The 26,840-nt window shown below is 46.4% G+C and overlaps 1 protein-coding gene across 1 annotated transcript in view; it reads left to right on the top strand.

Moving 5' to 3' along the window:
- Positions 1-21,210, top strand: part of LOC147991565 (uncharacterized) — a 39,920-nt gene extending 18,710 nt beyond the window's left edge. The window contains exons 3-4 of the mRNA XM_087538727.1: positions 20,619-20,650; positions 21,028-21,210. Of these exons, the coding sequence (XP_087394853.1) occupies positions 20,619-20,650; positions 21,028-21,210 (215 nt within the window). The remainder of the gene's footprint in view (positions 1-20,618; positions 20,651-21,027) is intronic.
- Positions 21,211-26,840: the final 5,630 nt, after the last annotated feature.

Consider the following 26,840-nt stretch of genomic DNA (forward strand, 5'->3'; position numbering starts at 1 on the left):
AAGCACATACCTTGACAAAGTTTTGAAGAATTTCAAAATGGATCAAGCAAAGAAAGGGTTCTTGTAACACCCCGGATGTAACTTTCCCAATTTGTACTCCAACTCTTGCCATTTCCGGCGTTAAGTTATTTTATTTTCTCAGGTTCGGGCCTTTGTCTCCGTGTGTTGTTATCGTTGTCATGCATCTCATATCATGTCATCATGTGCATTGCATTTGCATACGTGTTCGTCTCATGCATTCGAGCATTTTCCCCGTTGTCCGTTTTGCATTCCGGCGCTTCGTTCTCCTCCGGTGGTCATCTCTAGCTTTGTTTCGTGTGCGGGGATTAAACATTTCCGGATTGGACCGAGACTTGCCAAGCGGCCTTGGTTTACTACCGGTAGACCGCCTGTCAAGTTTCGTATCATTTGGACTTTGTTTGATACTCCAACGGTTAACCGAGGGACCGAAAAGGCCTCGTGTGTGTTGCAGCCCAACGCCCCTCCAATTTGGTCCAAAACGCACCTAAGCCTTCTCCATCATCTAGAGCGTTCGATCACGATCGCGTGGCCGAAAACCGCACCTCATTTGGACTCTCCTAGCTCCCTCTACCTATAAAACTAGCCCCTCCTCCTAAAAATCTGGATCCCCTCGTCTGAAACCCTAATTTTTCCCCTCCGCGCCGCCGGACACGTCCGGGTGACGCCGGACAAATCCCGCCGCCGCTCCTAGCCTCTCCCGCGCCGCCACGTGGCCACAGCCGCCGTTCCCGCCGCCGAAGCCCGCTCGGCCCGTGGCCGGCCCCCGCGGGCCCATCCGCCGCCCCGCGCCTCCCTGCTCCCCGCCGCCGCATCGCCGCCTCCCTCGCCAACGCCGACGACCGGAGCTCACCGCCGCCCGCTCCGGCCACCGCGGTCGTCGTCGCCCCGCCGCCCCTCGAAGCTCGCCGCCGCTGCCGTCGTCAGCACCGGCCGGGGAGAGGCCGGCCTCACCAACCCTTCTTCTCCCCGCCGACGAGCCGACCTCGCCGGAGCAGCCGCCACCTCGCCGGATTCCGCCTCGGTTCGCGCGCCAGATCAAACCCTAGATCCGCGCGGGGTAAATTTCTTCTAAGTCTCGGGAATTCTAGATCCAAGTGCTCATGTTCATGGCCTCGTAACTTTGCATCCGTAGCTCCGATTCATGCATATAGCATATCAAAATGTTCATCTCAGAGAGTACATCATTTCATTCCATTGCATCATTTTCATTTGAAGTCATCTTGATGCCCGAAATGCTGTTAGAATAGGGCTACTTGAGTTATTTGTCAGATCTGCTGCTTCATTTAGCTTTTTGTCATTTTTGCCATGATTAATGTGTGCATGATATGCCCTGATGCTCTACATATGTTTTGTTAAGGTTTTTGCCATCTTTCCAGAGGTGCAACCCATGTATTTTTGTGATGTGTGTGGTGACTAGCACAAGCTTGCAAAGTGGTGCACTTGGTACTTCTGTTTTCAGGGACTTAGTAATTCCACTAAGTCCTTGATCTGTTTATCTCATGATGCCATATGTTCATGTTGTTTCCTAGTGATCCGTGCCTCTTTTGAGGATGATCAGTCAGGATGTTTTGTTAATATTGTAGTGCTCTATCCATCCATGTCTTTGTTTGCAATTATGGAGCTCCCTAGCTTGAGTCAATCGAGCTCTACTTTTGCTACTTTGTGAATCTGGGCAGATTGTCAACTTGTTTGGAATTTTGCCGATGATGTTGTAGTTGATCCGTGCATGCTATGTTATTTTTCTTGCCATGTCTAGTTTGCATTTTGTGTGTTCTTGATAGAGGTATGCTTAGCTTTTCATGACTTGCACCGTACTGAGTGCATCGAGCTCGTAAACATGCCTACTTGAGTTATATTTCAGCATGTGCCAGTTTTCACCAAGTCTGAAAACTGATTATGTTTTTGCTATGTTCACATGCCTGCAATTGTGTTTTCTGATCCCTTTTGGCTCAAGGTCACTAAGGGACTTTTTTTAAGCTCTTTGAGTAGCTCCATGCCATGTTTTACTTTGCCATGTTCAGGTCCTATAGCATGTAGTTTTGTTGCTCCGAAGAGTGCTACCTGATCTGAAATTCCAGACAAGTGTTAATTTCACCAAGTCTGAGATCTGTTTTCCATATGCATTTTTGCCATGCTTGTTTGAACCTGTTAATGGATGAATTGCCCGTAGCTCAGTGCTAGACTTTTGTTAAGAATCTTGAATGCATCCCTGCCATGTATTTTGTTGCCATGTTTGAGTGCTGTAGCATGTTCATCTCATTGCATTTAGATGGCTACTTGCTGTAAATCGCACACCGGCGTCATATTTGAATCGCTTGCCATTTCCAAACCGTAACTCCAATTCCGGCGTTCTTTATATTGTTTTCAAGAGATTTCATGTCATCTTTCCAGTGGCACACTTGGATTTCCATGTTGAGGCCAGGTTCATGCATTTCCTGTCATATCTTGCATATGCATCCCGCATCGCATCCCGCATAGCATATCATCTTTGCATCATATTGTTTGAGCTTGCCCGGGGTTGATTGTGCCCTTGTTGCTTGTTTGCCTTGTTTGGGTACAGCCGGGAGACAAGTTCGCTAACGAGGAGCCCATTGAGTTTGCTTTCGAGGATCCAGTCAACTCTGACAACTGTGCAGGCAAGATGATCATACCCTCGAAATCACTACTATCTTTGCTATGCTAGATTTGCTCGCTCTTTTGCTATGGCAATGCTACGATGCCTACCACTTGATTTCAAGCCTCCCAAATTGCCATGTCAAACCCCTAACCCACCATGTTCCTAGCAAACCGTTGATTGGCTATGTTACCGCTTTGCTCTGCCCCTCTTATAGCGTTGCTAGTTGCAGGTGAAGATTGAAGGCCGTTCCTTGTTGGAACATTTATTTACTTGTTGGGATATCATCATTTTATCCTGTTATCTTAATGCATCTATATACTTGGTAAAGGGTGGAAGGCTCGGCCTCTCGCCTAGTGTTTTGTTCCACTCTTGCCGCCCTAGTTTCTGTCATATCGGTGTTATGTTCCCGGATTTTGCGTTCCTTACGCGGTTGGGTTATAATGGGAACCCCTTGATAGTTCGCCTTGATTAAAGCTTTTCCAGCAATGCCCAACCTTGCTTTTACCATTTGCCACCTAGCCTCTTTTTCCCTTGGGTTTCCGGAGCCCGAGGGTCATCTTATTTAAACCCCCCCGGGCCAGTGCTCCTTTGAGTGTTGGTCCAAATAGAGCCACTTGCAGCGCCACCTCGGGGCAACTTGAGGGTTGGTTTTAGTTGTATGTAGTGTTCATCTGAGTGTGCCCTGAGAAAGAGATATGTGCAGCTCCTATCGGGATTTGTCGGCACATTCGGGCGGTGTTGCTGGATTTGTTTTAACCCGTCGAAGTGTCTTGAAGAAACGAGATACCGAGTCTGATCGGAACATCTTGGGAGGAGGTCTATTCCTTCGTTGACCGTGAGAGCTTGTCATGGGCTAAGTTGGGTCTCCCCTGCAGGGATTTGAACTTTCGAAAGCCGTGCCCGCGGTTATGGGCAGATGGGAATTTGTTAATGTCCGGTTGTAGATAACTTAAACCTTAACTTAATTAAAATGAATCAACTGAGTGTGTTACCGTGATGGACTCTTCTCGGCGGAGTCCGGGAAGCGGACACGGTGTTGGAGTAATGCTTGCGTAGGTTGTTCTCTAGTTTCTCGCTCGTGCTTTGCCTCCTCTTCTCGCTCTCTTTTGCGAATAAGTTAGCCACCATATTTCCTAGTCGCTTGCTGCAGCTCCACATTTTTACCTTGCCATACCTATAAGCTTAAATAGTCTTGATCGCGAGGATGCGAGATTGCTGAGTCCCTGTGGCTCACAGATTACTATTACACCAGATGCAGGGCCTGATGATTCCGCTCCAGGAGACACGCTTGAGCTCAAGTGGGAGTTCGACGAAGACTCTCAACGTTACTATGTTTCCTTTCCTGATGATCAGTAGTGGTGCCCAGTTGGGGGTGATCGGGACCGTGTTGCAGGTTGGGTTATCTTTTATTTTGGCGCCGTAGTCAGGCCATGAGTGTTTGGATGTTGTAATGTTATTTATGTACTTGATTGACGTGGCGAGTGTAAGCCAACTATGTTATCTCCCCTTTATTGTTTATATTACATGGCATGTTGTGAAGATTGCCTAACTTGTGACATATGCCTTCAATGCGATTATGCCTCTAAGTCGTGCCTCGACACGTGGGAGATATAGTCGCATCGAGGGTGATACAAGTTGGTAATCAGAGCCTTCGCCGACCTTAGGAGCCCCATTGCTTGATCGTTTTTAGCAGCCGAGTTGTGTCTAGAAAAACGTTTTGAGTCATTTAGGAATTATATATCAAAGAGTTTAGGAATTCTTTTTTACTTCCCAGTCTCCTCATCGCTCTGGTAAGGCTTCCTGACGTAGAGTTTTGACTCTTCTCTTCTCAAATTTCACTAAAAAAATTTAGGATCACGCGGGTATCTTGGAATCGTTCTGATGGTTTTATGATGAGAACATTGTCTTGGTGCCTCCTATCAGGGGTTTCGTGGAAGTGTCCCTGGGAGTTGAGATCTGAGGTGTTGTCATCATAATTTTATCGTTGCACTTCTGGAATACCTGAGTTTAGTACGCCGACATCGAAAATCTCTTTTATGCAGTTCGTTGGTGAGATAACCTCGACGCTGCCCAGTACTGGGGCGGGAGTTCGGGAGTATCGCCATAACTTGTATAACGGATGCTTTTCGAAGGTTGAGGTAGATGGTTTCCGAAGGTTTCTTGGTTATGTGTTGAAGGATGGATACAACTGGATGTAGGATTTGCTAGTTTGGGTGAGATATTATGCTTCCCCTGTATCCCCAACACCTGATTGCATAACCGGAAAGGTTTGGGAGTTTCATAGGTGGGAATTCTAGTAGCTCTAGTTCTTCTTCCACGGATATTGGTTTGAGATTGGGATTTCTTACCGATTATTCGTTCTTGATCCGTACCTTGTTGATTTATTTCTCTACCTTAATTCTACGTGGCTTCTCAATTTATGGATATGTGACCATTTCCAGAGGAATGCATTCGTTCATTTTGTTCGGATGTGAAGACTATATGTTGCAATTTTCATTCCGTTGGATTCAGCTTCAATATTTGTCTATCATTGTGCTAATGGATGTCAACCTCTTCAGGATGGCTCCTCCAACGCGCACGACTCCGAATCCTGATCCGCCACCACCTCCACCTCCTCCGGAGGCATGGCAAGCTGTGATGGCCGCAACCAATGCAAACACACAGTTGATCATCCAAATTATTCAAGAGCGCAATCAAGGAAACCAAGGGAATCAAGGCAACAATCAGAATCACTTTGCTACACTCAACCAGTTCCTTGCTAACGGGCCAAAGACTTTCAGCAATTGTGTTGAGGCAACCGATGCTGACGATTGGCTAGTGGATCTGTGCAAGCATTTCGAGTGCAGTAACGTCAAGCCTGAGGACTTTGTTAAGTTCGCTTCCTTCCAACTCAAAGATCAAGCTGCAGAATGGTTCCAATAGTACAAGGACTCCAGAGGTGGACGTGTTATCACTTGGGATGAATTTCGTCAAGATTTCAGGGCTCATCATATTCCCCAGAGCGTGGTTGAAAGCAAGCGTGAGGAATTCCGCAACCTGAAGCAAGGCTCTTTGTCTGTCTATGATTACAACAAGTTGTTTCAGAAGCTCGCCTGCTTTGCCAAGCAGGACGTCCCTGATGAGAAGAGCATGATATATCAGTTCAGGGGTGGTCTCAGAGAAGAAATTCAGCTAGCTCTTGTTCTCTTTGAGCCCTTGAGATACGATGAGTTCTACAACATGGCACTGAAGCAAGAGGCTGCTCAGTTGAGGTGTGATGCTTCCAAGAAGCGAGTCAGAGATGTTACTCCTTCTTCCTCTACTCAAGTGGCCAAGCAGCAGAAGTATTGGCTTCCTCCTCCTCCGTTCCGTCAGCCATATCAGTAGAAGAGCAAAGGTGGCAGTGGTTCTTCCCACCCACCCAACCCTGGCTTTCAGAACAAGACTTCGTCTCAAGCTCCAAGATGGAGTGCTCCGTATCACCGTTCGCTTTTAGAGGTGACGTGCTACAAGTGCCAACAGAAGGGTCACTATGCCAACAAGTGTTTCAACCAGAGGCGTCTTCCTCCTCCTCCTGTCAGATCGGCAAGTACAACTGTGGTCAAGCATAATCCCAAGCACGCCAAGGTCAATTTGCTGAATGCAGCTCAGGCAGAGGACTCGCCAGATGTGATTATGGGTAACCTTCCTGTTAACGATGTTCCTGCAAAAGTTCTTTTTGACACTGGTGCATCGCTTTCCTTTATTTCAACTCCATTTGTGGCCAAGCATGATTTTGTGACCGAAAGGATTCCTGTTCCATTGAAGATTGTGTCTCCGGGCAAGCAAATGACTTCTAACAATTGCGTCCCGGATGTCTCTATCACGTTGGGTGATTACAAGTTTCTCTCTTCTCCGGTGGTTCTTGGCAACTCGGATATTGATCTTATTCTCGGAATGGATTGGCTTACTAAGCACAAGGCACATCTTGATTGTGCAGCCAGGCAGATCCAATTGACTCATTCGTCTGAGGATGTAATTGTCTTTGCCACTCGTGATGATACTATCCATCTGTTTTCTCTCAATGAGAAGGGTGAACTCGATGCCATCTCGCAAATTCCAGTCGTTTGCGAATATCAAGACGTCTTTCCAGAAGAGCTTCCAGGAATGCATCTGCATCGGCCAGTTGAATTCGTTATTGATCTTGAGCCTGGCACGGAACCTGTGTGCAAACGTCCTTACAAGCTCGGACCTGAAGAGTTGAAGGAGCTGAAGAAGCAACTCGATATTCAAGAGAAAATGGGTCTCATCCGGCCTAGTTCTTCTCCGTGGGGTTGTGGTGTTCTTTTTGTGAAGAAGAAGGATGGAACAGACCGACTTTGTGTTGATTACCGCCCATTGAACAAGAATACCATCAAGAACAAATACCCACTTCCCAACATCAACGAGCTGTTCGAACAACTCAAAGGTGCCCAAGTATTCTCCAAGCTTGATCTCCATATGGGTTATCATCAGATTCGTATTCGTGAGGAAGATATTCCCAAGACGGCTTTCAGGACAAGCTATGGTTCATATGAATACACTGTCATGTCTTTTGGTCTCGTCAACGCTCCTCCGACGTTCTCTCGCATGATGAATTTCATCTTCAACGCCTACACCAATGACTTCGTTTTGGTCTATCTCGATGACATTCTGGTTTTCTCGAAAAACAAGGAAGATCATGCCAAGCACTTGCGTTTGGTACTCGATAAGCTTAGGGAACATCAGTTCTACGCCAAGTTCTCCAAGTGTGAATTTTGGCTCGATGAGGTTCTTTATCTTGGTCATATCATCTCTGCCAAGGGCATTGCCGTGAATCCTGAGAAGGTGTCTGCAATTGTGAATTGGGAACCTCCTCAGAACGTGAAGCAACTCCGTAGCTTCCTCGGTCTCGCAAGCTACTGTCGAAGATTCGTTGAAAACTTTTCCAAGATCGCGAAGCCTCTCTCTAATCTTCTCCAGAAGCACATCAAGTACGTTTGGTCTCCGTAGTATGACATTGCTTTCAACACTTTGAAAGAGAAATTGATCACTGCTCCAATTCTGACTCCGCCTGATGAATCCAAGCCGTACGAGGTCTTTTGTGATGCCTCTCTCCAAGGTCTTGGCGCAGTATTGATGCAAGAGAAGAAAGTTGTTGCTTATACCTCTCGCCAGTTGAATCCTAATGAGAAGAACTATCCCACTCATGATCTCGAGTTGGCGGCAGTTGTGCATGCTCTTTTGACTTGGAGACATCTTCTATTGGGAAGAAAAGTGGACATTTTCACTGATCACAAGATTCTCAAGTACATCTTCACTCAGCCTAATCTCAACCTCAGGCAAACTCGATGGATCGAAATGATTCAAGAGTATAATCTGAGTATCGAGTATACTCCAGGCAAGGCCAATGTGATTGCTGACGCATTGGGCAGGAAAGCTTATTGTAACAGTTTGATTCTCAAGCCTTATCAACCCGAGCTTTGTGAAGCTTTCCGCAAACTTAATCTGCAAGTTGTTCCCCAAGGTTTCCTCGCCTACCTTCAAGTCTCTCCTACCTTGGAAGACCAGATTCGCCAAGCCCAGCTTCTTGATGCTATGGTGAAAAAGGTGAAGATTGGGATTGCCAAGAGTCAACCCAAGTACAAGTGCTACCGCCTTGATGACAAGGATACTCTCTTCTTCGAGGATCGTATTGTGGTACCCAAAGGTGACCTCCGTAAAGTGATCATGAACGAGGCTCACAATTCTCTCCTCTCCATCCACCCTGGGAGCACGAAGATGTATCAGGACCTCAAGCAGGCTTATTGGTGAACTCGAATGAAGAGCGTGATCGCTCAATTCGTGAATGAATGTGATGTCTGCAGAAGAGTGAAGCCAGAACACCAAAGGCCAGCTGGTCTCCTCCAACCTCTTGCCATTCCAGAATGGAAGTTTGACCACATTGAAATGGACTTCTTGACTGGGTTTCCAAAGTCCAAGCGTGGCAATGATGCTATATTCGTTGTCATCGACAAACTCACTAAAGTGGCTCACTTTCTGCCTATCAAAGAGTCGATCACTGCAGCTCAATTGGCGGAACTCTATACCTCTCGAATTGTCTCTCTGCACGGTATTCCTCAAGTGATCTCTTCAGACCGTGGCAGCATCTTTACATCCAAGTTTTGGGATTCTTTTCAGAAGGCCATGGGCACTAACATCCGCTTCAGCACAGCTTTCCATCCTCAAACTAGCGGTCAAGTCGAGCGTGTCAACCAGATTCTTGAAGATATGCTCACGGCTTGTGTGATCTCCTTCGGCATGAAGTGGGAGGATTGTCTTCCTTATGTTGAATTCTCCTACAACAACAGTTTTCAAGCAAGTTCGGGCAAGGCCCCATTTGAAATTATGTATGGCAGGAAGTGCCGTACCCTTCTCAACTGGTCTGAAACCGGTGAATGTCAGCTTTTGGGAAATGACTTAATCACAGAGGCAGAAGAAATGTGCAAAGTCATTCGTGATAACCTCAAAGCAGCCCAATCCCGCCAGAAGAACTACTATGATAGTAAGCACCGTGATTTGGCTTTCGAGATCGGAGATCATGTTTACCTCCGCGTCTCTCCTATGAAAGGTACTCGTCGCTTCGGTATCAAAGGGAAGCTTGCCCCCAGATACATGGGACCTTTCAAGATTATCAGCAAGAGAGGCGACCTCGCCTATCAACTCGAGCTTCCTTCAAACTTTGCAAATGTTCATGACGCGTTCCATGTCTCTCAGCTTCGAAAGTGCTTCAAGACTCCTGACCGCACCGTCAACTTCGAGGCCATTGAGCTCCAAGAAGATCTCTCTTATCGTGAGCACCCAGTTGCTATTCTTGAAGAGACTGAACGCAAGACTCGCAACAAGTCAATCAAATTTCTCAAAGTCAAGTGGTCACACCATTCCGACCGTGAAGCTACCTGGGAACGCGAGGATCACCTCCGTTCTGAGTACCCGGCGTTCTTTCAGTCCTAGATCTCGGGACGAGATCCTTTCGTAGTGGTTGAGTGTTGTAACACCCCGGATGTAACTTTCCCAATTTGTACTCCAACTCTTGCCGTTTCCGGCGTTAAGTTATTTTATTTTCTCGGGTTCGGGCCTTTGTCTCCGTGTGTTGTTATCGTTGTCATGCATCTCATATCATGTCATCATGTGCATTGCATTTGCATACGTGTTTGTCTCATGCATTCGAGCATTTTCCCCGTTGTCCGTTTTGCATTCCGGCGCTTCGTTCTCCTCCAGTGGTCATTTCTAGCTTTCTTTCGTGTGTGGGGATTAAACATTTCTGGATTGGACCGAGACTTGCCAAGCGGCCTTGGTTTACTACTGGTAAACCGCCTGTCAAGTTTCGTATCATTTGGACTTCGTTTGATACTCCAATGGTTAACCGAGGGACCAAAAAGGCCTCGTGTGTGTTGCAGCCCAACGCCCCTCCAATTTGGCCCAAAACCCACCTAAGCCTTCTCCATCATCTAGAGCGTTCGATCACGATCGTGTGGCCGAAAACCGCACCTCATTTGGACTCTCCTAGCTCCCTCTACCTATAAAACTAGCCCCTCCTCCGAAAAATCCGGATCCCCTCGTTTGAAACCCTAATTTTTCCCCTCCGCGCCGCCGGACACGTCCAGGCGACGCCGGACAAATCCCGCCACCGCTCCCAGCCTCTCCTGCGCCGCCACGTGGCCACAACCGCCGTCCCCGCCGCCGAAGCCCGCTCGGCCCGTGGCCGGCCCCCGCGGGCCCATCCGCCGGCCCGCGCCTCCCTGCTCCCCGCCCCCGCATCGCCGCCTCCCTCGCCAACGCCGGCGACCGGAGCTCTCCGCCGCCCGCTCCGGCCACCGCGGTCGTCGCCGCCCCGCCGCGCGGTCGTCGCCGGCCCGCCGCCCCTCGAAGCTCGCCGCCGCCACCGCCGTCAGCACCGGCCGAGGAGAGGCTGGCCTCGCCTCCCCTTCTTCTCCCCGCCGACGAGCCGACCTCGCCGGATTCCGCCTCGGTTCGCGCGCCAGATCAAACCCTAGATCCGCGCGGGGTAAATTTCTTCTAAGTCCCAGGAATTCTAGATCCAAGTGCTCATGTTCATGGCCCCGTAACTTTGCATCCGTAGCTCCGATTCATGCATATAGCATATCAAAATGTTCATCTCAGAGAGTACATCATTTCATTCCATTGCATCATTTTCATTTGAAGTCATCTTGATGCCCGAAATGCTGTTAGAAGAGGGCTACTTGAGTTATTTGTCAGATCTGCTGCTTCATTTAGCTTTTTGTCATTTTGCCATGATTAATGTGTGCATGATATGCCCTGATGCTCTACATATGTTTTGTTAAGGTTTTTGCCATCTTTCCAGAGGTGCAACCCATGTATTTTTGTGATGTGTGTGGTGACTAGCACAAGCTTGCAAAGTGGTGCACTTGGTACTTCTGTTTTCAGGGACTTAGTAATTCCACTAAGTCCTTGATCTGTTTATCTCATGATGCCATATGTTCATGTTGTTTCCTAGTGATCCGTGCCTCTTTTGAGGATGATCAGTAAGTATGTTTTGTTAATATTGTAGTTCTCTATACATACATGTCTTTGTTTGCAATTATGGAGCACCCTAGCTTGAGTCAATCGAGCTCTACTTTTGCTACTTTGTGAATCTGGGCAGATTGTCAACTTGTTTGCAATTTTGCCGATGATGTTGTAGTTGATCCAAGCATGCTATGTTATTGTTCTTGCCATGTCTAGTTTGAATTTTGTGTGTTCTTGATAGAGGTATGCTTAGCTTTTCATGACTTGCACCGTACTGAGTGCATCGAGCTCGTAAACATGCCTACTTGAGTTATATTTCAGCATGTGCCAGTTTTCACTAAGTCTGAAAACTGATTATGTTTTTGCTATGTTCACATGCTTGCAATTGTATTTTCTGATCCCTTTTGGCTGAAGGTCACTAAGGGACTTTTGTTAAGCTCTTTGAGTAGCTCCATGCCATGTTTTACTTTGCCATGTTCAGGTCCTATAGCATGTAGTTTTGTTGCTCCGAAGAGTGCTACCTGATCTGAAATTCCAGACAAGTGTTAATTTCACAAAGTCCAGACAAGTTTTCCATATGCATTTTTGCCATGCTTGTTTGAACCTGTTAATGGATGAATTGGCCGTAGCTCAGTGCTAGACTTTTGTTAAGCATCTTGAATGCATCCCTGCCATGTATTTTGTTGCCATGTTTGAGTGCTGTAGCATGTTCATCTCATTGCATTTAGATGGCTACTTGCTGTAAATCGCAGACCGGCGTCATATTTGAATCGCTTGCCATTTCCAAACCGTAACTCCAATTCCGGCGTTCTTTATATCGTTTTCAAGAGATTTCATGTAATCTTTCCAGTGGCACACTTGGATTTCCATGTTGAGGCCAGGTTCATGCATTTCCTGTCATATCTTGCATATGCATCCCGCATCGCATCCCGCATAGCGTATCATCTTTGCATCATATTGTTTGAGCTTGCCCGGGGTTGATTGTTCCCTTGTTGCTTGTTTGTCTTGTTTGGGTAGAGCCGGGAGACGAGTTCGCTAACGAGGAGCCCGTTGAGTTTGCTTTCGAGGATTCAGTCAACTCTGACAACTGTGCAGGCAAGATGATCATACCCTCGAAATCACTACTATATTTGCTATGCTAGATTTGCTCGCTCTTTTGCTATGCCAATGCTACGATGCCTACCACTTGCTTTCAAGCCTCCCAAATTTCCATGTCAAACCCCTAACCCACCATGTTCCTAGCAAATCGTTGATTGGCTATGTTACCGCTTTGCTCTGCCCCTCTTATAGCGTTGCTAGTTGTAGGTGAAGATTGAAGGCCGTTCCTTATTGGAACATTTATTTACTTGTTGGGATATCATCATTTTATCCTGTTATCTTAATGCATCTATATACTTGGTAAAGGGTGGAAGGCTCCGCCTCTCGCCTAGTGTTTTGTTCCACTCTTGCCGCCCTAGTTTCCGTCATATCGGTGTTATGTTCCCAGATTTTGCGTTGCTCATGCGGTTGGCTTATAATGGGAACCCCTTGATAGTTCACCTTGATTAAAGCTTTTCCAGCAATGCCCAACCTTGGTTTTACCATTTGCCACCTAGCCTCTTTTTCCCTTGGGTTTCCGGAGCCCGAGGGTCATCTTATTTAAACCCCCCCGGGCCAGTGATCCTCTGAGTGTTGGTCCAAATAGAGCCACTTGCAGCGCCACCTCGGGGCAACTTGAGGGTTGGTTTTAGTTGTATGTAGTGTTCATCTGAGTGTGCCCTGAGAAAGAGATATGTGCAGCTCCTATCGGGATTTGTCGGCACATTCGGGCGGTGTTGCTGGATTTGTTTTAACCTGTCGAAGTGTCTTGAAGAACCGAGATACCGAGTCTGATCGGAACGTCTTGGGAGGAGGTCTATTCCTTCATTGACTGTGAGAGCTTGTCATGGGCTAAGTTGGGACTCCCTTGCAGGGATTTGAACTTTCGAAAGTCGTGCCCGCGGTTATGGGCAGATGGGAATTTGTTAATGTCCGGTTGTAGATAACTTGAACCTTAACTTAATTAAAATGAATCAACTGAGTGTGTTACCGTGATGGCCTCTTCCGGCGGAGTCCGGGAAGCGGACACGGTGTTGGAGTAATGCTTGCGTAGGTTGTTCTCTAGTTTCTCGCTCGCGCTTTGCCTCCTCTTCTCGCTCTCTTTTGCGAATAAGTTAGCCACCATATTTGCTAGTCGTTTGCTGCAGCTCCACATTTTTACCTTGCCATACCTATAAGCTTAAATAGTCTTGATCGCGAGGGTGCGAGATTGCTGAGTCCCTGTGGCTCACAGATTACTATTACACCAGATGCAGGGCCTGATGATTCCGCTCCAGGAGACGCGTTTGAGCTCAAGTGGGAGTTCGACGAAGACTCTCAACATTACTATGTTTCCTTTCCTGATGATCAGTAGTGGTGCCCAGTTGGGGGTAATCGGGACCGTGTCGCAGGTTGGGTTATCTTTTATTTTGGCACCGTAGTCGGGCCATGAGTGTTTGGATGATGTAATGTTATTTATGTACTTGATTGACGTGGCGAGTGTAAGCCAACTATGTTATCTCCCCTTTATTATTTATATTACATGGGATGTTGTGAAGATTGCCTAACTTGCGACATATGCCTTCAATGCGATTATGCCTCTAAGTCGTGCCTCGACACGTGGGAGATATAGTCGCATCGAGGGTGATACAGTTCTTGCTTGTGTTACAAGTTGTGAAGTTGAGTAAGACTCAATGCCCGACCAATGCAGAAGATAGAGAGAAGATGAAAGATGTTCCCTGTGCTTCAGCCATACGCTCTATCATGTACGCAATGTTGTGTATCAGACCTGATGTGTGCCTTGCTATTAGTTTAGTAGGGAGGTACCAAAGTAATCCAGGAGTGGATCACTGGACAACGGTCAATAACATCCTGAAATACCTGAAAAGGACTAAGGATATGTTTCTTGTTTATGGAGGTGACAAAGAGCTCGTTGTAAATGGTTACGTCGATGCAGGCTTTGACACTGATCTGGACGATTCTAAATCGCAATACGGATACATGTTTATATTGAACGGTGGAGCTGTCAATTGGACCAGTTCTAAGCAAAGCGTCGTGGCGGGATCTACATGTGAAGCGGAGTACATAGCTGCTTTGGAAGCAGCAAATGAAGGAGTCTGGATGAAGGAGTTCATATCCGATCTAGGTGTCATACCTAGTGCATTGGGTCCAATGAAAATCTTTTGTGACAATACTGGTGCAATTGCCTTGGCAAAGGAATCCAGATTTCATAAGAGAAGCAAGCACATCAAGAGATGCTTCAACTCCATCCGGGATCAAGACCAGATGGGAGACATAGAGATTTGCAAGATACATATGGATCTGAATGTTGCAGACCCGTTGACTAAGCCTCTTCCACGAGCAAAACATGATCAACACCAAGGCTCCATGGGTGTTAGAATCATTACAGTGTAATCTAGATTATTGACTCTAGTGCAAGTGGGAGACTGAAGGAAATATGCCCTAGAGGCAATAATAAAGTTATTATTTATTTTCTTATATCATGATAAATGTTTATTATTCATGCTAGAATTGTATTAACCGGAAACATGATACATGTGTGAATACATAGATGAACAGAGTGTCACTAGTATGCCTCTACTTTTACTAGCTCGTTAAATCAAAGATGGTTATGTTTCCTAACCATAGACATGAGTTGTCATTTGATTAACGGGATCACATCATTAGGAGAATGATGTGATTGACTTGACCCATTCCATTAGCTTAGCACTCGATCATTTAGTATTCTGCTATTGTTTTCTTCATAACTTATACATGTTCCTATGACTATGAGATTATGCAAATCCCGTTTACCAGAGGAACATTTTGTGTGCTACCAAATGTCACGACGTAACTGGGTGATTATAAAGGTGCTCTACAGGTGTCTCTGAAGGTACTTGTTGGGTTGGCATATTTCGAGATTAGGATTTGTCACTTCGATTGTCGGAGAGGTATCTCTGGGACCACTCGGTAATGCACATCACTATAAGCCTTGCAAGCATTGTAACTAATGAGTTAGTTACGGGATGATGTATTACGGGAGGAGTAAAGAGACTTTCCGGTAACGAGATTGAACTAGGTATTCAGATACCGATGATCGAATCTCGGGAAAGTAACATACCGATGACAAAGGGAACAATGTATGTTGTTATGTGGTTTGACCGATAAAGATCTTCGTAGAATATGTAGGAGCCAATATGAGCATCCAGGTTCCGCTATTGGTTATTGACCGGAGACGTGTCTCGGTCATATCTACATAGTTCTCGAACCCGTAGGGTCCGCATGCTTAAAGTTTGATGATGATCGTATTATGAGTTTTTGTGTTTTGATGTACCGAAGGTAGTTCGGAGTTCCGGATGTGGTCATGTACATGAGAGGAGTCTCAAAATGGTCGAGGCGTTAAGATTGATATATTGGACGACTATGTTCAGACACCGGAAGGGTTCCGGGAGGTTTCAGACATTTACCGGAGAACCGGGGGCGGGGGGGGGGGGGGGTTATCGGTACCCCCTAGGTGGTTTATTGGGCCATGATGGGCCTTAGTGGAGAAGAGGAAGGGAGGCAGGGTCGGCCGCACACCCCCCTCCCCTCTGGTCCGAATTGGACAAGGAGGAGGGGGCGCCCCCCTTTCCTTCTCTCCCTCTCTCCCTTCCTTCCCCTCTCCTTGTTGGAATAGGAAGAGAGGGAGTCCTACTCCCGGTGGGAGTAGGACTCCTCCCTGGCGCGCCTCCTCCTGGCCGGCCGGCCTCCTCCCCCTGGTCCTTTATATACGGGGGCAGGGGGGCACCTCTAGACACACAAGTTTATCACGTTGATCTCTCTTAGCCGTGTGTGGTTCCCCCTCCACCATAATCCACCTCGGTCATATCGTAGCGGTGCTTAGGCGAAGCCCTGCGTCGGTAGCAACATCATCACCGTCACCACGTCATCGTGCTGACAGAACTCTCCTTCGAAGCTCGGCTGGATCGGAGCTCGAGGGACGTCATCGAGTTGAACATGTGCAGAACTCGGAGGTGCCATGCGTTCGGTACTTGGATCGCTCGGATCGTGAAGATGTACGACTACTTCCTCTACGTTGTGTCAACGCTTCCGTTGTCGGTCTACGAGGGTACATAGACATCACTCTCCCCTCTCGTTGCTATGCATCACCATGATCTTGCGTGTGCGTAGGAATTTTTTTTGAAATTACTACGTTCCCCAACAGCGTAAGCCAGACAAGATGGTGCGCCAAGATATTTTACATCGCATCCCACACAATTCTTTCTAGTAAACTGTTTGTGGTATACCTGATTTTTTCATTATGTTTTGAAAGACAAAATGGTGTTACGGAGGGAAAGGATGATGTTTGAATTGCTAGAACATTTACTTACAGTGAACATGCAACTTGTACATGAGTGTCGTATTTAAATTTGGAATTATTCCGGGTTCGTTGGAATTTTTATGCATTAATTGAGTTTCTGGGCATTTAATGTGCATAATTCAAATTTGTACTACAAGCACATGCTCCAATGCACCAAAGTTGTTGAAAAATCACATGTGTGTCTTTGGGTGAATTTATAGGTCCCATGCAAGAAATGGGAATGAAATTCAAATATCTGGGCATCGTGGCTCGGCCGGAATGATTGAGAAACTTGGTTTTTTAATTCCTGTAAATCCAAAACACGGCTGAAAATCATGAAACTTGGCATGGTGTCATGACATGGCACCAACATGCTATAGTAATTTTTTTGGCCGAATTGGGACAAGCTTTGGTGTAAGCTTCTTGCAAACCGGAGCTTCCCTCAAGAAGGCTCTTGGTTCCGAGAGGGAACGTGTCACCTTCGTGTGCGAAACGACATACGTACACTGCCTTCTCCCGCCTTAATTTTTGTACACTGGCAGATTAGACCAAATAGAAGTATCGTGCTAAATTTTGGAATTATTCCGTGTTTGTTTGGCCTTTTTTATACATTAATTGAGTTTTTGGGCATTTAATGTGCATAATTCAAATTTTAACTACAAGCACATGCTCCAGTGCACCAAAGTTGGTTGAAAAATCACATGTGTGTCTTTGGGTGAATTTATAGGTCCCGTGCAAGAAATGAGAATGAAATTCAAACATCTGGGCGTCGTGGATCGTCCGAAAAGATTGAGAAACTTGGTTTTTTAATTCCTGTAAATCCAAAACACGCATGAAAATCATGAAACTTGGCATGGTGTCAGGACATGGCACCAACATGCTGCGGTAATTTTTTGGCCGAATTGGGACAAGCTTTGGTGTAAGCTTCTTGCAAACCGGAGCTTCCCTCAAGAAGGCTCGTGGTTCCGAGAGGGAACGTGTCACCTCCGTGTGCGAAACGACATACATATACTGCCTTCTCCCGCCTTATTTTTTTTACACAGGAAGATTAGACCAAATAGAAGTATCGTGCTAATTTTTGGAATTATTTCGGGTTCGTTTGGCCTTTTTATACATTAATTGAGTTTCTGTGCATTTAATGTGCATAATTCAAATTTGAAATACAAGCACATGCTCCAGTGCACCAAAGTTGGTTGAAAAATCACATGTGTGTCCTTGGGTGAATTTATAGGTCCCATGCAAGAGATGGGAATGAAATTCAAACATCTGGGCGTCGTGGCTTGGCCGGAAAGATTGAGAAACTTGGTCTTTTAATTCCTGTAAATCCAAAACACGCCTGAAAATCATGAAACTTGGCATGGTGTCATGACATGGCACCAACATGATGCAGTAATTTTTAGGCCGTATTGGACAAGCTTTGGTGTCTGCTTCTTGCAAACCGGAGCTTCCCTCAAGAAGGCTCGTGGTTACGAGAGGGAACGTGTCACCTCCGTGTGCGAAACGACACACGTACACTGCCTTCTCCCGCCTTAATTTTTTTACATAGGAAGATTAGACCAAATAGAAGTATCGTGCTAATTTTTGGAAGTATTCCGGGTTCATTTGGCCTTTTTTATACATTAATTGAGTTTCTGTGCATTTAATGTGCATAATTCAAATTTGAAGTACAAGCACAGGCTCCAGTGCACCAAAGTTGTTTGAAAAATCACATGTGTGTCCTTGGGTGAATTTCTAGGTCCTATTCAAGAGATGGGAATGAAATTCAAACATCTGGGCATCGTGGCTCGGCCGGAAAGGTTGAGAAACTTTTTAATTCCTGTAAATCCAAAACACGCCTGAAAATCATGAAACTTGGCATGGTGTCATGACATGGCACCAACATGCTGTGGTAATTTTTCTGTCCGATTTGCGAAGGCGCACACATTAACAATCAACAAAGTCATTTTGGAATAAGTGCTGTCACGTTACAAATCGGAAACACGAGTATTATTGAAACCGTGGGCGTTCTACTTACCAATTACGTGCCGCCACGCGTCCCCTTTTTTATTGGCTAGGAGGTGCCGTGCGGAGTAGCTATTTGAGTACAGGAGGCGTGCGATCAGACCCCTGCGCGTGCTCATCGGGAGGAGAGCCCTTTGACCGCTACCCGCCGCGCACCTCCCTCCCAACATCTCCATTAATGGCGCCCAAGCACCTGTTCTACGGCGTGGTTATATGTCTCATTGGACTGAGATTTAAGAGAGAAAAATGAAAATCTAAAAAGAAAGTTTTGCATGGATCTTGATGTAAGATCTGACGGACCTATATAGCATCGACTACGACTTATAGCAAGCATGACGAATATAAGGATGATGACAGTGATAATAATTGTCTTACATATTTAGGAACATAATTAAAAAAGCCACATGCGGCAATGCTCGAAATACACAAGGGGCAAAAGAAGTAGGAAGACAATGATCTGGCTCGCTGATCTCTACTTTCTTGATGCGTTGCTGCAGGCCATGGGAACTAGTCTCCGTGACGAGCGGCGATGAGCTCTTTCTTGTCCTCAAGATGCTGCTTGAGAGAATCCACGGATTCCTCCACCAGCCTTCTGCGCTCGATGCGTAGCATGGCATTCTCGTCCATAAGTTTCTCGACATTGACGCCAGTCCTCTTCAACAAGACAGTGGTCTGCTCCTGCTGCTCCGCACTTCCGACGATCTTCGCTCTCAGCAGGTCGCGCTCGGCCCGGAGCTTCGCATTGCTCTCATTTAGTTGCCGGATGACGCAGGTAGACTGTTCAAACGAGGCTTTCAGGTCATCCTGCAACCTCGCCCAGCTGGAGATCTAATCCATCTGCCTAAGGACGAGGGCACGCATGCGCCTGTAAGAGTCCTCGCCTGCCCGCGAGACATTTTCCCAGGCCGCCGCGGCGCGGGAGGACATCTCTGTTGCATTCGCGGTGCGGCAGGACATCTCTTCTGCTTCCGCGGCACGGCCGGACCAGTCTGCTGCTTCGGCGGCGCGGCGGGACCTCTCTGCTGCTACGACCATGTGACGAGACATGTTGTCTGCTTTCGCGGCAAGGTGGGACATCTTTCGTGCTTCCGCTTCCAGGCTCGCCTCTCCCTAGTGGCAATCTCTAGATCCAGAACTCACGCTGGCCATGGCAGACGCAAGTGAACGATGATGAATGACTTGTTTGTTTTTGTGGATGAGGAGTTGAGGAGGAATGTGCAGTCATCTTGGAGTAGTAGTATTTATAACCGAGTAGTAATACACTCCTAAGTGGGAAACCGTTTAGGTATTGATCGGTGTGAACAGGTTTGCAATTTGGAATGTGACGGGACACGGCCTCCCTGTTATTCTAAAAAAAATTGTGATGGGACGCATGCTCACTGACGGTTATAAGTGAGGCATGATTCCCGGAAGGCGTAACATGGGCACGTCGCCTTCTCGGCTGTGTACGTGGCGTTTGCACCATAGGGTGCACCGCAATAGGCAATCTCAGCACACGTCTTGTTCCAACAACCATGCGCACTTGTTATTACCATCACGCATGCTTCTTTTAATTAGAATGTGTGTGCCCGTCTAGTGCACACACGTTGATCTATCTAACTGTTTCAGTTTGTTGTGGCTAAGCAAACAGTTCATTCATGCGAAGTGTATGCCATCAATCGCAGACACTTTCATCTGGCTGACCTGTTTCTGTTCTATTGCCTAATCGCAAACAATTAATCCTTCTGAAGCATATGCCCTCAATCACACACACCTTGATCTGGCTGACCGTTTCTTTTGTGTTGCCTAATCACAAACAGTTCATCCGAGTGAACCGTATGCTCTATATCGCACACGCCTTCATCAGGCTGCCCGTTTCTTTTGTTCCGCCTCATTGCAAACAGTTCATTGGACTGAACCGTATGCCATGGATCGCACACGCAACTAAAATCTGAACCGTGTTTGATGGCTCCGCCATCACAAACATTTTGCACCTTTTTTGACGGTTCTTTTACACCACCGTTTGCGATTATTGCATCGCACACAGTTTCGTCGAAGGGTCTCTGATCGTAGTGTCGTGTTAGCAGCATCATGCAGTAGTGCTGGTTAACCTTATGAAGGAGCACTTTGAGGTAAGCACTAACAAATCCTTCTCATATAAGTATATATCATCCGCCAAGTCTACTGGATGTGAAAGAATTGAACATGCTGTAGACTTTAAAATCATATATTACACCTTGTAGCTTCTCCATATTAGTTTATCTCCATTGAGTCAAAATGAGTAGTCCCTAAGGATAGTTAAGCCAGGACTTAAGATCATGTTTCATAAAATCCGCATATGTAGCCCCCATGAGCCGGCTCAATTTGAAAAGAATGCGCCGGGTCATTAGACATTCGTATGCAAAAAAGATGTCCTGCATTAGCCCCCAAGTGCCAAGTAAAATACTTGTATTATGCTTGGGACTTCAAATAAGATGATTATAATGTTGCTTGTCTTTGCATATTGCAGGCTGAATTAACTATGAAAGAATCTCAAGTCACTGATTTGCGGCAAAACATCAAGTCCCAACAATTAGAAACTTTGAAGGCCAAGTCAGAGCTGAAAACTGCCTTAGAAGAGACTGAAAAATTGAAAAGGGATTTCAGCTGTCGGTGCAACAAACCCTGGGTCTATTGCCCAGACTGTGCATAGGCACAAGAACAAGATTGAAGCACCAGCTTAAGTCAGAGATGGAAGGACCAAGAGATTTGAAGAACCAACATGCAGTTCGGAGAGACCAAGATCCAGCTAGAGGAGCAAGATATCGGCAAGAGAAGGGCCTCCCTTGCCGGGCAGGCGAGCTCGGCAAAGGGCGAGGCCACCGCTAGAAGCAGGCGACCAAGGCACCCGGGCAAGGTCTGTCGGGGCTCGTGGGGGCAGAAGCACCCCGCCGACCACTCAAGCATGACCCACGTAGTCAATCAATGCGGTGTCAAGCCGCAAGGTGATTAAGTGGCAGCCATTCGCCACATGGCAGCCATTTCCTACATAAGAAACACACAGATGACACCTGTCGTGCGACATGTCAAGAGAACAGGTGCGGAGCTGGCAGGATAGCCCGGCAAGCCTTGCCGGGCAACCGGTGATGTGACACTAAGCGGTGCATTTAATGCACCCTGTCAGCCCGTAGAGTTAGATATGATAGCACTGTTTGCTATCATATCAGTGGATAATGACTACTTTGCCACTGTGGTGACCCCTTAATCTATAAAAGGAGGCCCATGGCACCCGTAGGAAGGGTTGTTGGAAAGTTAACGAACCCACACCACCATACGCGCGTAGTCGCTGCTGCCCTACGGCGACCCCTGCCGGGCAAGTGTACTGTGTTTCACCATCCCCATTCCACCATCAATCCACTAAAGCAGGAGTAGGGTGTCGGTGTCAAAACCAGCAGATCTCGGGTAGGGGGTCCCGAACTGTGCGTCTGAGGATCGAAGGTAACAGGAGATAGGGACATGATGTTTACCCAGGTTCGGGCCCTCTTAATGGAGGTAATACCCTACTTCCTGTTTGATTGACTTTGATGAGTATAGGGGTTACAAGAGTTGATCTACCTCGAGATCGTAATGGCTAAACCCTAGATGTCTAGCCTGTATGATTATGATTGCCTCTACAGACTAAACCCTCCGGTTTATATAGACATCGGAGGGGCCTAGGGTTGTACAGAGTCAGTTTACAGCGAAAGGAATCTTCATATCCGAATGCCAAGCTTGACATCCACGCAAAGGAGAGTCCCATCCGGACATGGGGAAAGCCTTCTATCTTGTGTCTTCAAGGCCCATCAGTCCGGCCCGTGTCACATAGCCCGGATGCCCGGGGACCCCCTAATCCAGGACTCCCTCAGTAGCCCCTGAACTTGGCTTCAATGATGATGTGTCCGGCACGAATATTGTCTTTCACATTGCAAGCCGGGTTGCTCCTCCAAATACTCCAGAGTAATCCTCCGAACACAAATATTGTATCCGGCTCTGTCGAACAGTTACCACACACAACTGCAAAGGGCATAATACTTAACAAGTCATGTCTGCTGACAACTTTTCTAGCGAGACGTTACGTCCTCGCCTTGTTATTATTTCGAACCATTTTTAGCCTCCCGCTTCATGTTTAGAGACGCGGTTTTTATTGGCACGTCTTGTCAAAGTAGAGAATGTGTCCCCTTATCGCGGGATTCTCATCAATCTGGGTGTGGGTAATCCAACCATGCCGTCCGCACGACCCCTTGGGAATAGGCGAGCTTTAAGGCTCGTGGGGGGACGCTTGATATTCACTGCCTTTATAAGGGATAAGGATCCACCTTTTTACCCCACGCCTTCCTCCTCCTCTACCCATTCGTTCTCGAGCTCTAGCGCCCAAGCTCCAAGCCCTTCCGCCAACAAACACTCCAACCATGTCTGGATCCGGTGCGCAGGGCAAGTGGATGGCCTCCTCCGTCACGGAGGGAAACATTTGTTGGGGAACGCATTAATTTCAAAAATTTGCCTACGAACACGCAAGATCCATCGAGGTGATGCATAGCAATGAGCGGGAGAGTGTGTCCACGTACCCTCGTAGACCGAAAGCGGAAGCATTAAGTAACGCGGTTGATGTACTCGAACGTCTTCAGGATCCAACCGATCAAGTACCGAACACACGGCACCTCCGCCATCTACGCACGTTCATCTTAGTGACGTCCCTCGAACTCTTGATCCAGCTGAGGCCAATGGAGAGTTCCATCAACACGACAACGTGGTGATGGTGTTGATAAAGTTACCGACGCAGGGCTTCGCCTAAGCAGTACAACGATATGACCAAGGTGTAAATCTGTGGAGGGGGGCACCGCACACGGCTTAACAATCAACTTGTGTCTCTATGGGGTGCCCCCCTTCCCCGTATATAAAGGAGGGGAGGAGGGGATCGGCCGGCCTCATGGTGCGCCCCCAAGGGGGGGAATCCTACTCCTACTAGGAGTAGGTTCCACCCTTTCCTAGTCCTAATAGGAGGGGGAAGGAAGGGGAAGAGGAGAGGAAGGAAAGGGGGGCCGCCCCCCTTCCCAATTCGGATTGGGCTTGGGGGGGCGCCCCTCCTCTTGGCCCTCTCCTCTCTCTTCCACTAAAGCCCATGTAGGCCCATTAAGCCCCCCCCCCGGGGGGGGGGGGGGTCCGGTAACCTCCCGGTACTCCGGAAAATGCCCAAACTCATCCGAAACCATCCCGGTGTCCAAACATAACCTTCCAATATATCAATCTTCATGTCTCGACCATTCCGAGACTCCTCGTCATGTCCGTGATCACATCCGGACTCTGAGCTACCTTCGGTACATCAAAACACATAAACTCATAATACCGATCGTCATCGAACGTTAAGCGTGCGGACCCTACGGGTTCGAGAACTATGTAGACATGACCGAGACTCATCTCCGGTCAATAACCAATAGCGGAACCTTGATGATCATATTGGCTCCCACATATTCTACGAAGATCATTGTCGGTCAAACCGCATAACAACATACATTGTACCCTTTGTCATCAGCATGTTACTTGCCCGAGATTCGATCATCGGTATGTCAATACCTAGTTCAATCTCATTACCGGCAAGTCTCTTTACTCGTTCCTAATGCATCATCCTATAAATAACTCATTAGTTACATTGCTTGCAAGGCTTATAGTGATGTGCATTACCGAGAGGGCCCAGAGATACCTCTCCGATAATTTGAGTGACAAATCCTAATCTCGATCTATGCTAACTCAACAAACACCATCAGAGACACCTGTAGAGCATCTTTATAATCACCCAATTACGTTGTGACATTTGATAGCACACTAAGTGTTCCCCCGGTATTCGGGAGTTGCATAATCTCATAGTCATAGGAACATGTATAAGTCATGAAGAAATCAATAGCAACAACCTAAACGATCATAGTGCTAAGCTAATAGATGGGTCATGTCAATCACATCATTCTCTAATGATGTGATCCTGTTCATCAGATGACAACTCATGTCTATGGCTAGGAAACACAACCATCTTTGATTAACGAGCTAGTCAAGTAGAGGCATACTAGTGACACCCTGTTTGTCTATGTATTCACACATGTACTAAGTTTCCGGTTAATACAATTCTAACATGAATAATAAACATTTATCATGATATAAGGAAATATAAATAACAACTTTATTATTGCCTCTAGGGCATATTTCCTCCAGTCTCCCACTTGCACTAGAATCAATAATCTAGATTACACTGTAATGATTCTAACACCCATGGAGTCTTGGTGCTGATCATGTTATGCTCGTGAGAGAGGCTTAGTCAACGGGTCTGCAACATTCAGATCCGTATGTATCTTGCAAATCTCTATGTCTCCCTCCTTGACTTGATCGCAGATGGAATTGAAGCATCTCTTGATGTGTTTGGTTCTCTTGTGAAATTTGGATTCCTTCGCCAAGGCTATTGCTCCGGTATTGTCACAAAAGATTTTCATTGGACCCGATGCACTAGGTATGACACCTAGATCGGATATGAACTCCCTCATCCAGACTCCTTCATTTGCTGCTTCTGAAGCAGCTATGTACTGCTCTTCACACGTAGATCCCGCCATGACGCTTTGCTTAGAACTGCACCAACTGACAGCTCCACCGTTCAATATAAATACGTATCCGGTTTGTGACTTAGTGTCATCCGGATCAGTGTCAAAGCTTGCATCGATGTAACCATTTACGACAAGCTCTTTTTCACCTCCATAAACGAGAAACAAATCCTTAGTCCTTTTCAGGTATTTCAAGATGTTGTTGACCGCTGTCCAGTGATCCACTCCTGGATTACTTTGGTACCTCCCTGCTAAACTAATAGCAAGGCACACATCAGGTCCGGTACACAGCATTGCATACATGATAGAACCTATGGCTGAAGCATAGGGAATGACTTTCATTTTCTCTCTATCTCCTGAAGTGGTCGGGCATTGAGTCTGACTCAACTTCACACCTTGTAACACATGCAAGAACCCTTTCTTTGCTTGATCTATTTTGAACTTCTTCATAACTTTATCAAGGTATGTGCTTTGTGAAAGTCCAATTAAACGTCTTGATCTATCTCTATAGATCTTGATGCCCAATATATAAGAAGCTTCACCAAGGTCTTTCATTGAAAAACTCTTATTCAAGTATCCTTTTATGCTATCCAAAAATTCTATATTATTTCCAATCAACAATATGTCATCCACATATAATATTAGAAATGCTACGGAGCTCCCACTCACTTTCTTGTAAATATAGGCTTCTCCAAAAGTTTGCATAAAACCATATGCTTTAATCACACTATCAAAACATTTATTCCAACTCCGAGATGCTTGCTCCAGTCCATAGATGGATCATTGGAGCTTGCACACTTTGTTAGCACCTTTAGGATTGAGAAAAACTTCTGGTTGCATCATATACATCTCTTCTTCAAGAAATCCTTTAAGGAATGCAGGTTTGACATCCATTTGCCAAATTTCATAAAATGCGGCAATTGCTAACATGATTCGGACAGACTTTTAAGCATAGATACAAGTGAGAAAATTTCATTGTAGTCAACACCTTGAACATGTCGAAAACGTTTTTGCAAGAATTCGAGTTTTGCAGATAGTAATACTACCATCATCGTCCGTCTTCCTCTTGAAGATCCATTTATTCTCAATGGCTCGCCGATCATTGGGCAAGTCAATCAAAGTCCATACTTTGTTCTCACACATGGATCCTATCTCAGATTTCATGGCCTTAAGCCATTTCGTGGAATCTGGGCTCATCATCGCTTCCTCATAGTTTGTAGGTTCGTCATGGTCTAGTAACATGATTTCCGGAATAGGATTACCGTACCACTTTGGTGCAGAACATACTCTGGTTGACCTACGAGGTTCGGTAGTAACTTGATATGAATTTTCATGATCATCATCATTAACTTCCTCACTAATTGGTGTACGCATCACTAGAACTGATTTCTGTGATGAACTACTTTCCAATTCGGGAGAAGGTACAATTACCTCATCAAGTTCTACTTTCCTCCCACTCACTTCTTTCGAGAGAAAGTACTTCTCTAGAAAGGATCCATTCTTAGCAACGAATATCTTGCCTTCGGATCTGTGATAGAAGGTGTACCCAACAGTTTCCTTTGGGTATCCTATGAAGACGCATTTCTCCGATTTGGGTTCGAGCTTATCAGGTTGAAGCCTTTTCACATAAGCATCGCAGCCCCAAACTTTAAGAAACGACAACTTAGGTTTCTTGCCAAACCATAGTTCATACTGTGTCGTCTCAACAAATTTAGATGGTGCC

The sequence above is a fragment of the Triticum urartu genome, chromosome 1A (assembly GCF_056163025.1).
Source record: "Triticum urartu cultivar PI428250 chromosome 1A, HENAU_Tu73, whole genome shotgun sequence".
Taxonomy (NCBI): domain Eukaryota; kingdom Viridiplantae; phylum Streptophyta; class Magnoliopsida; order Poales; family Poaceae; genus Triticum; species Triticum urartu.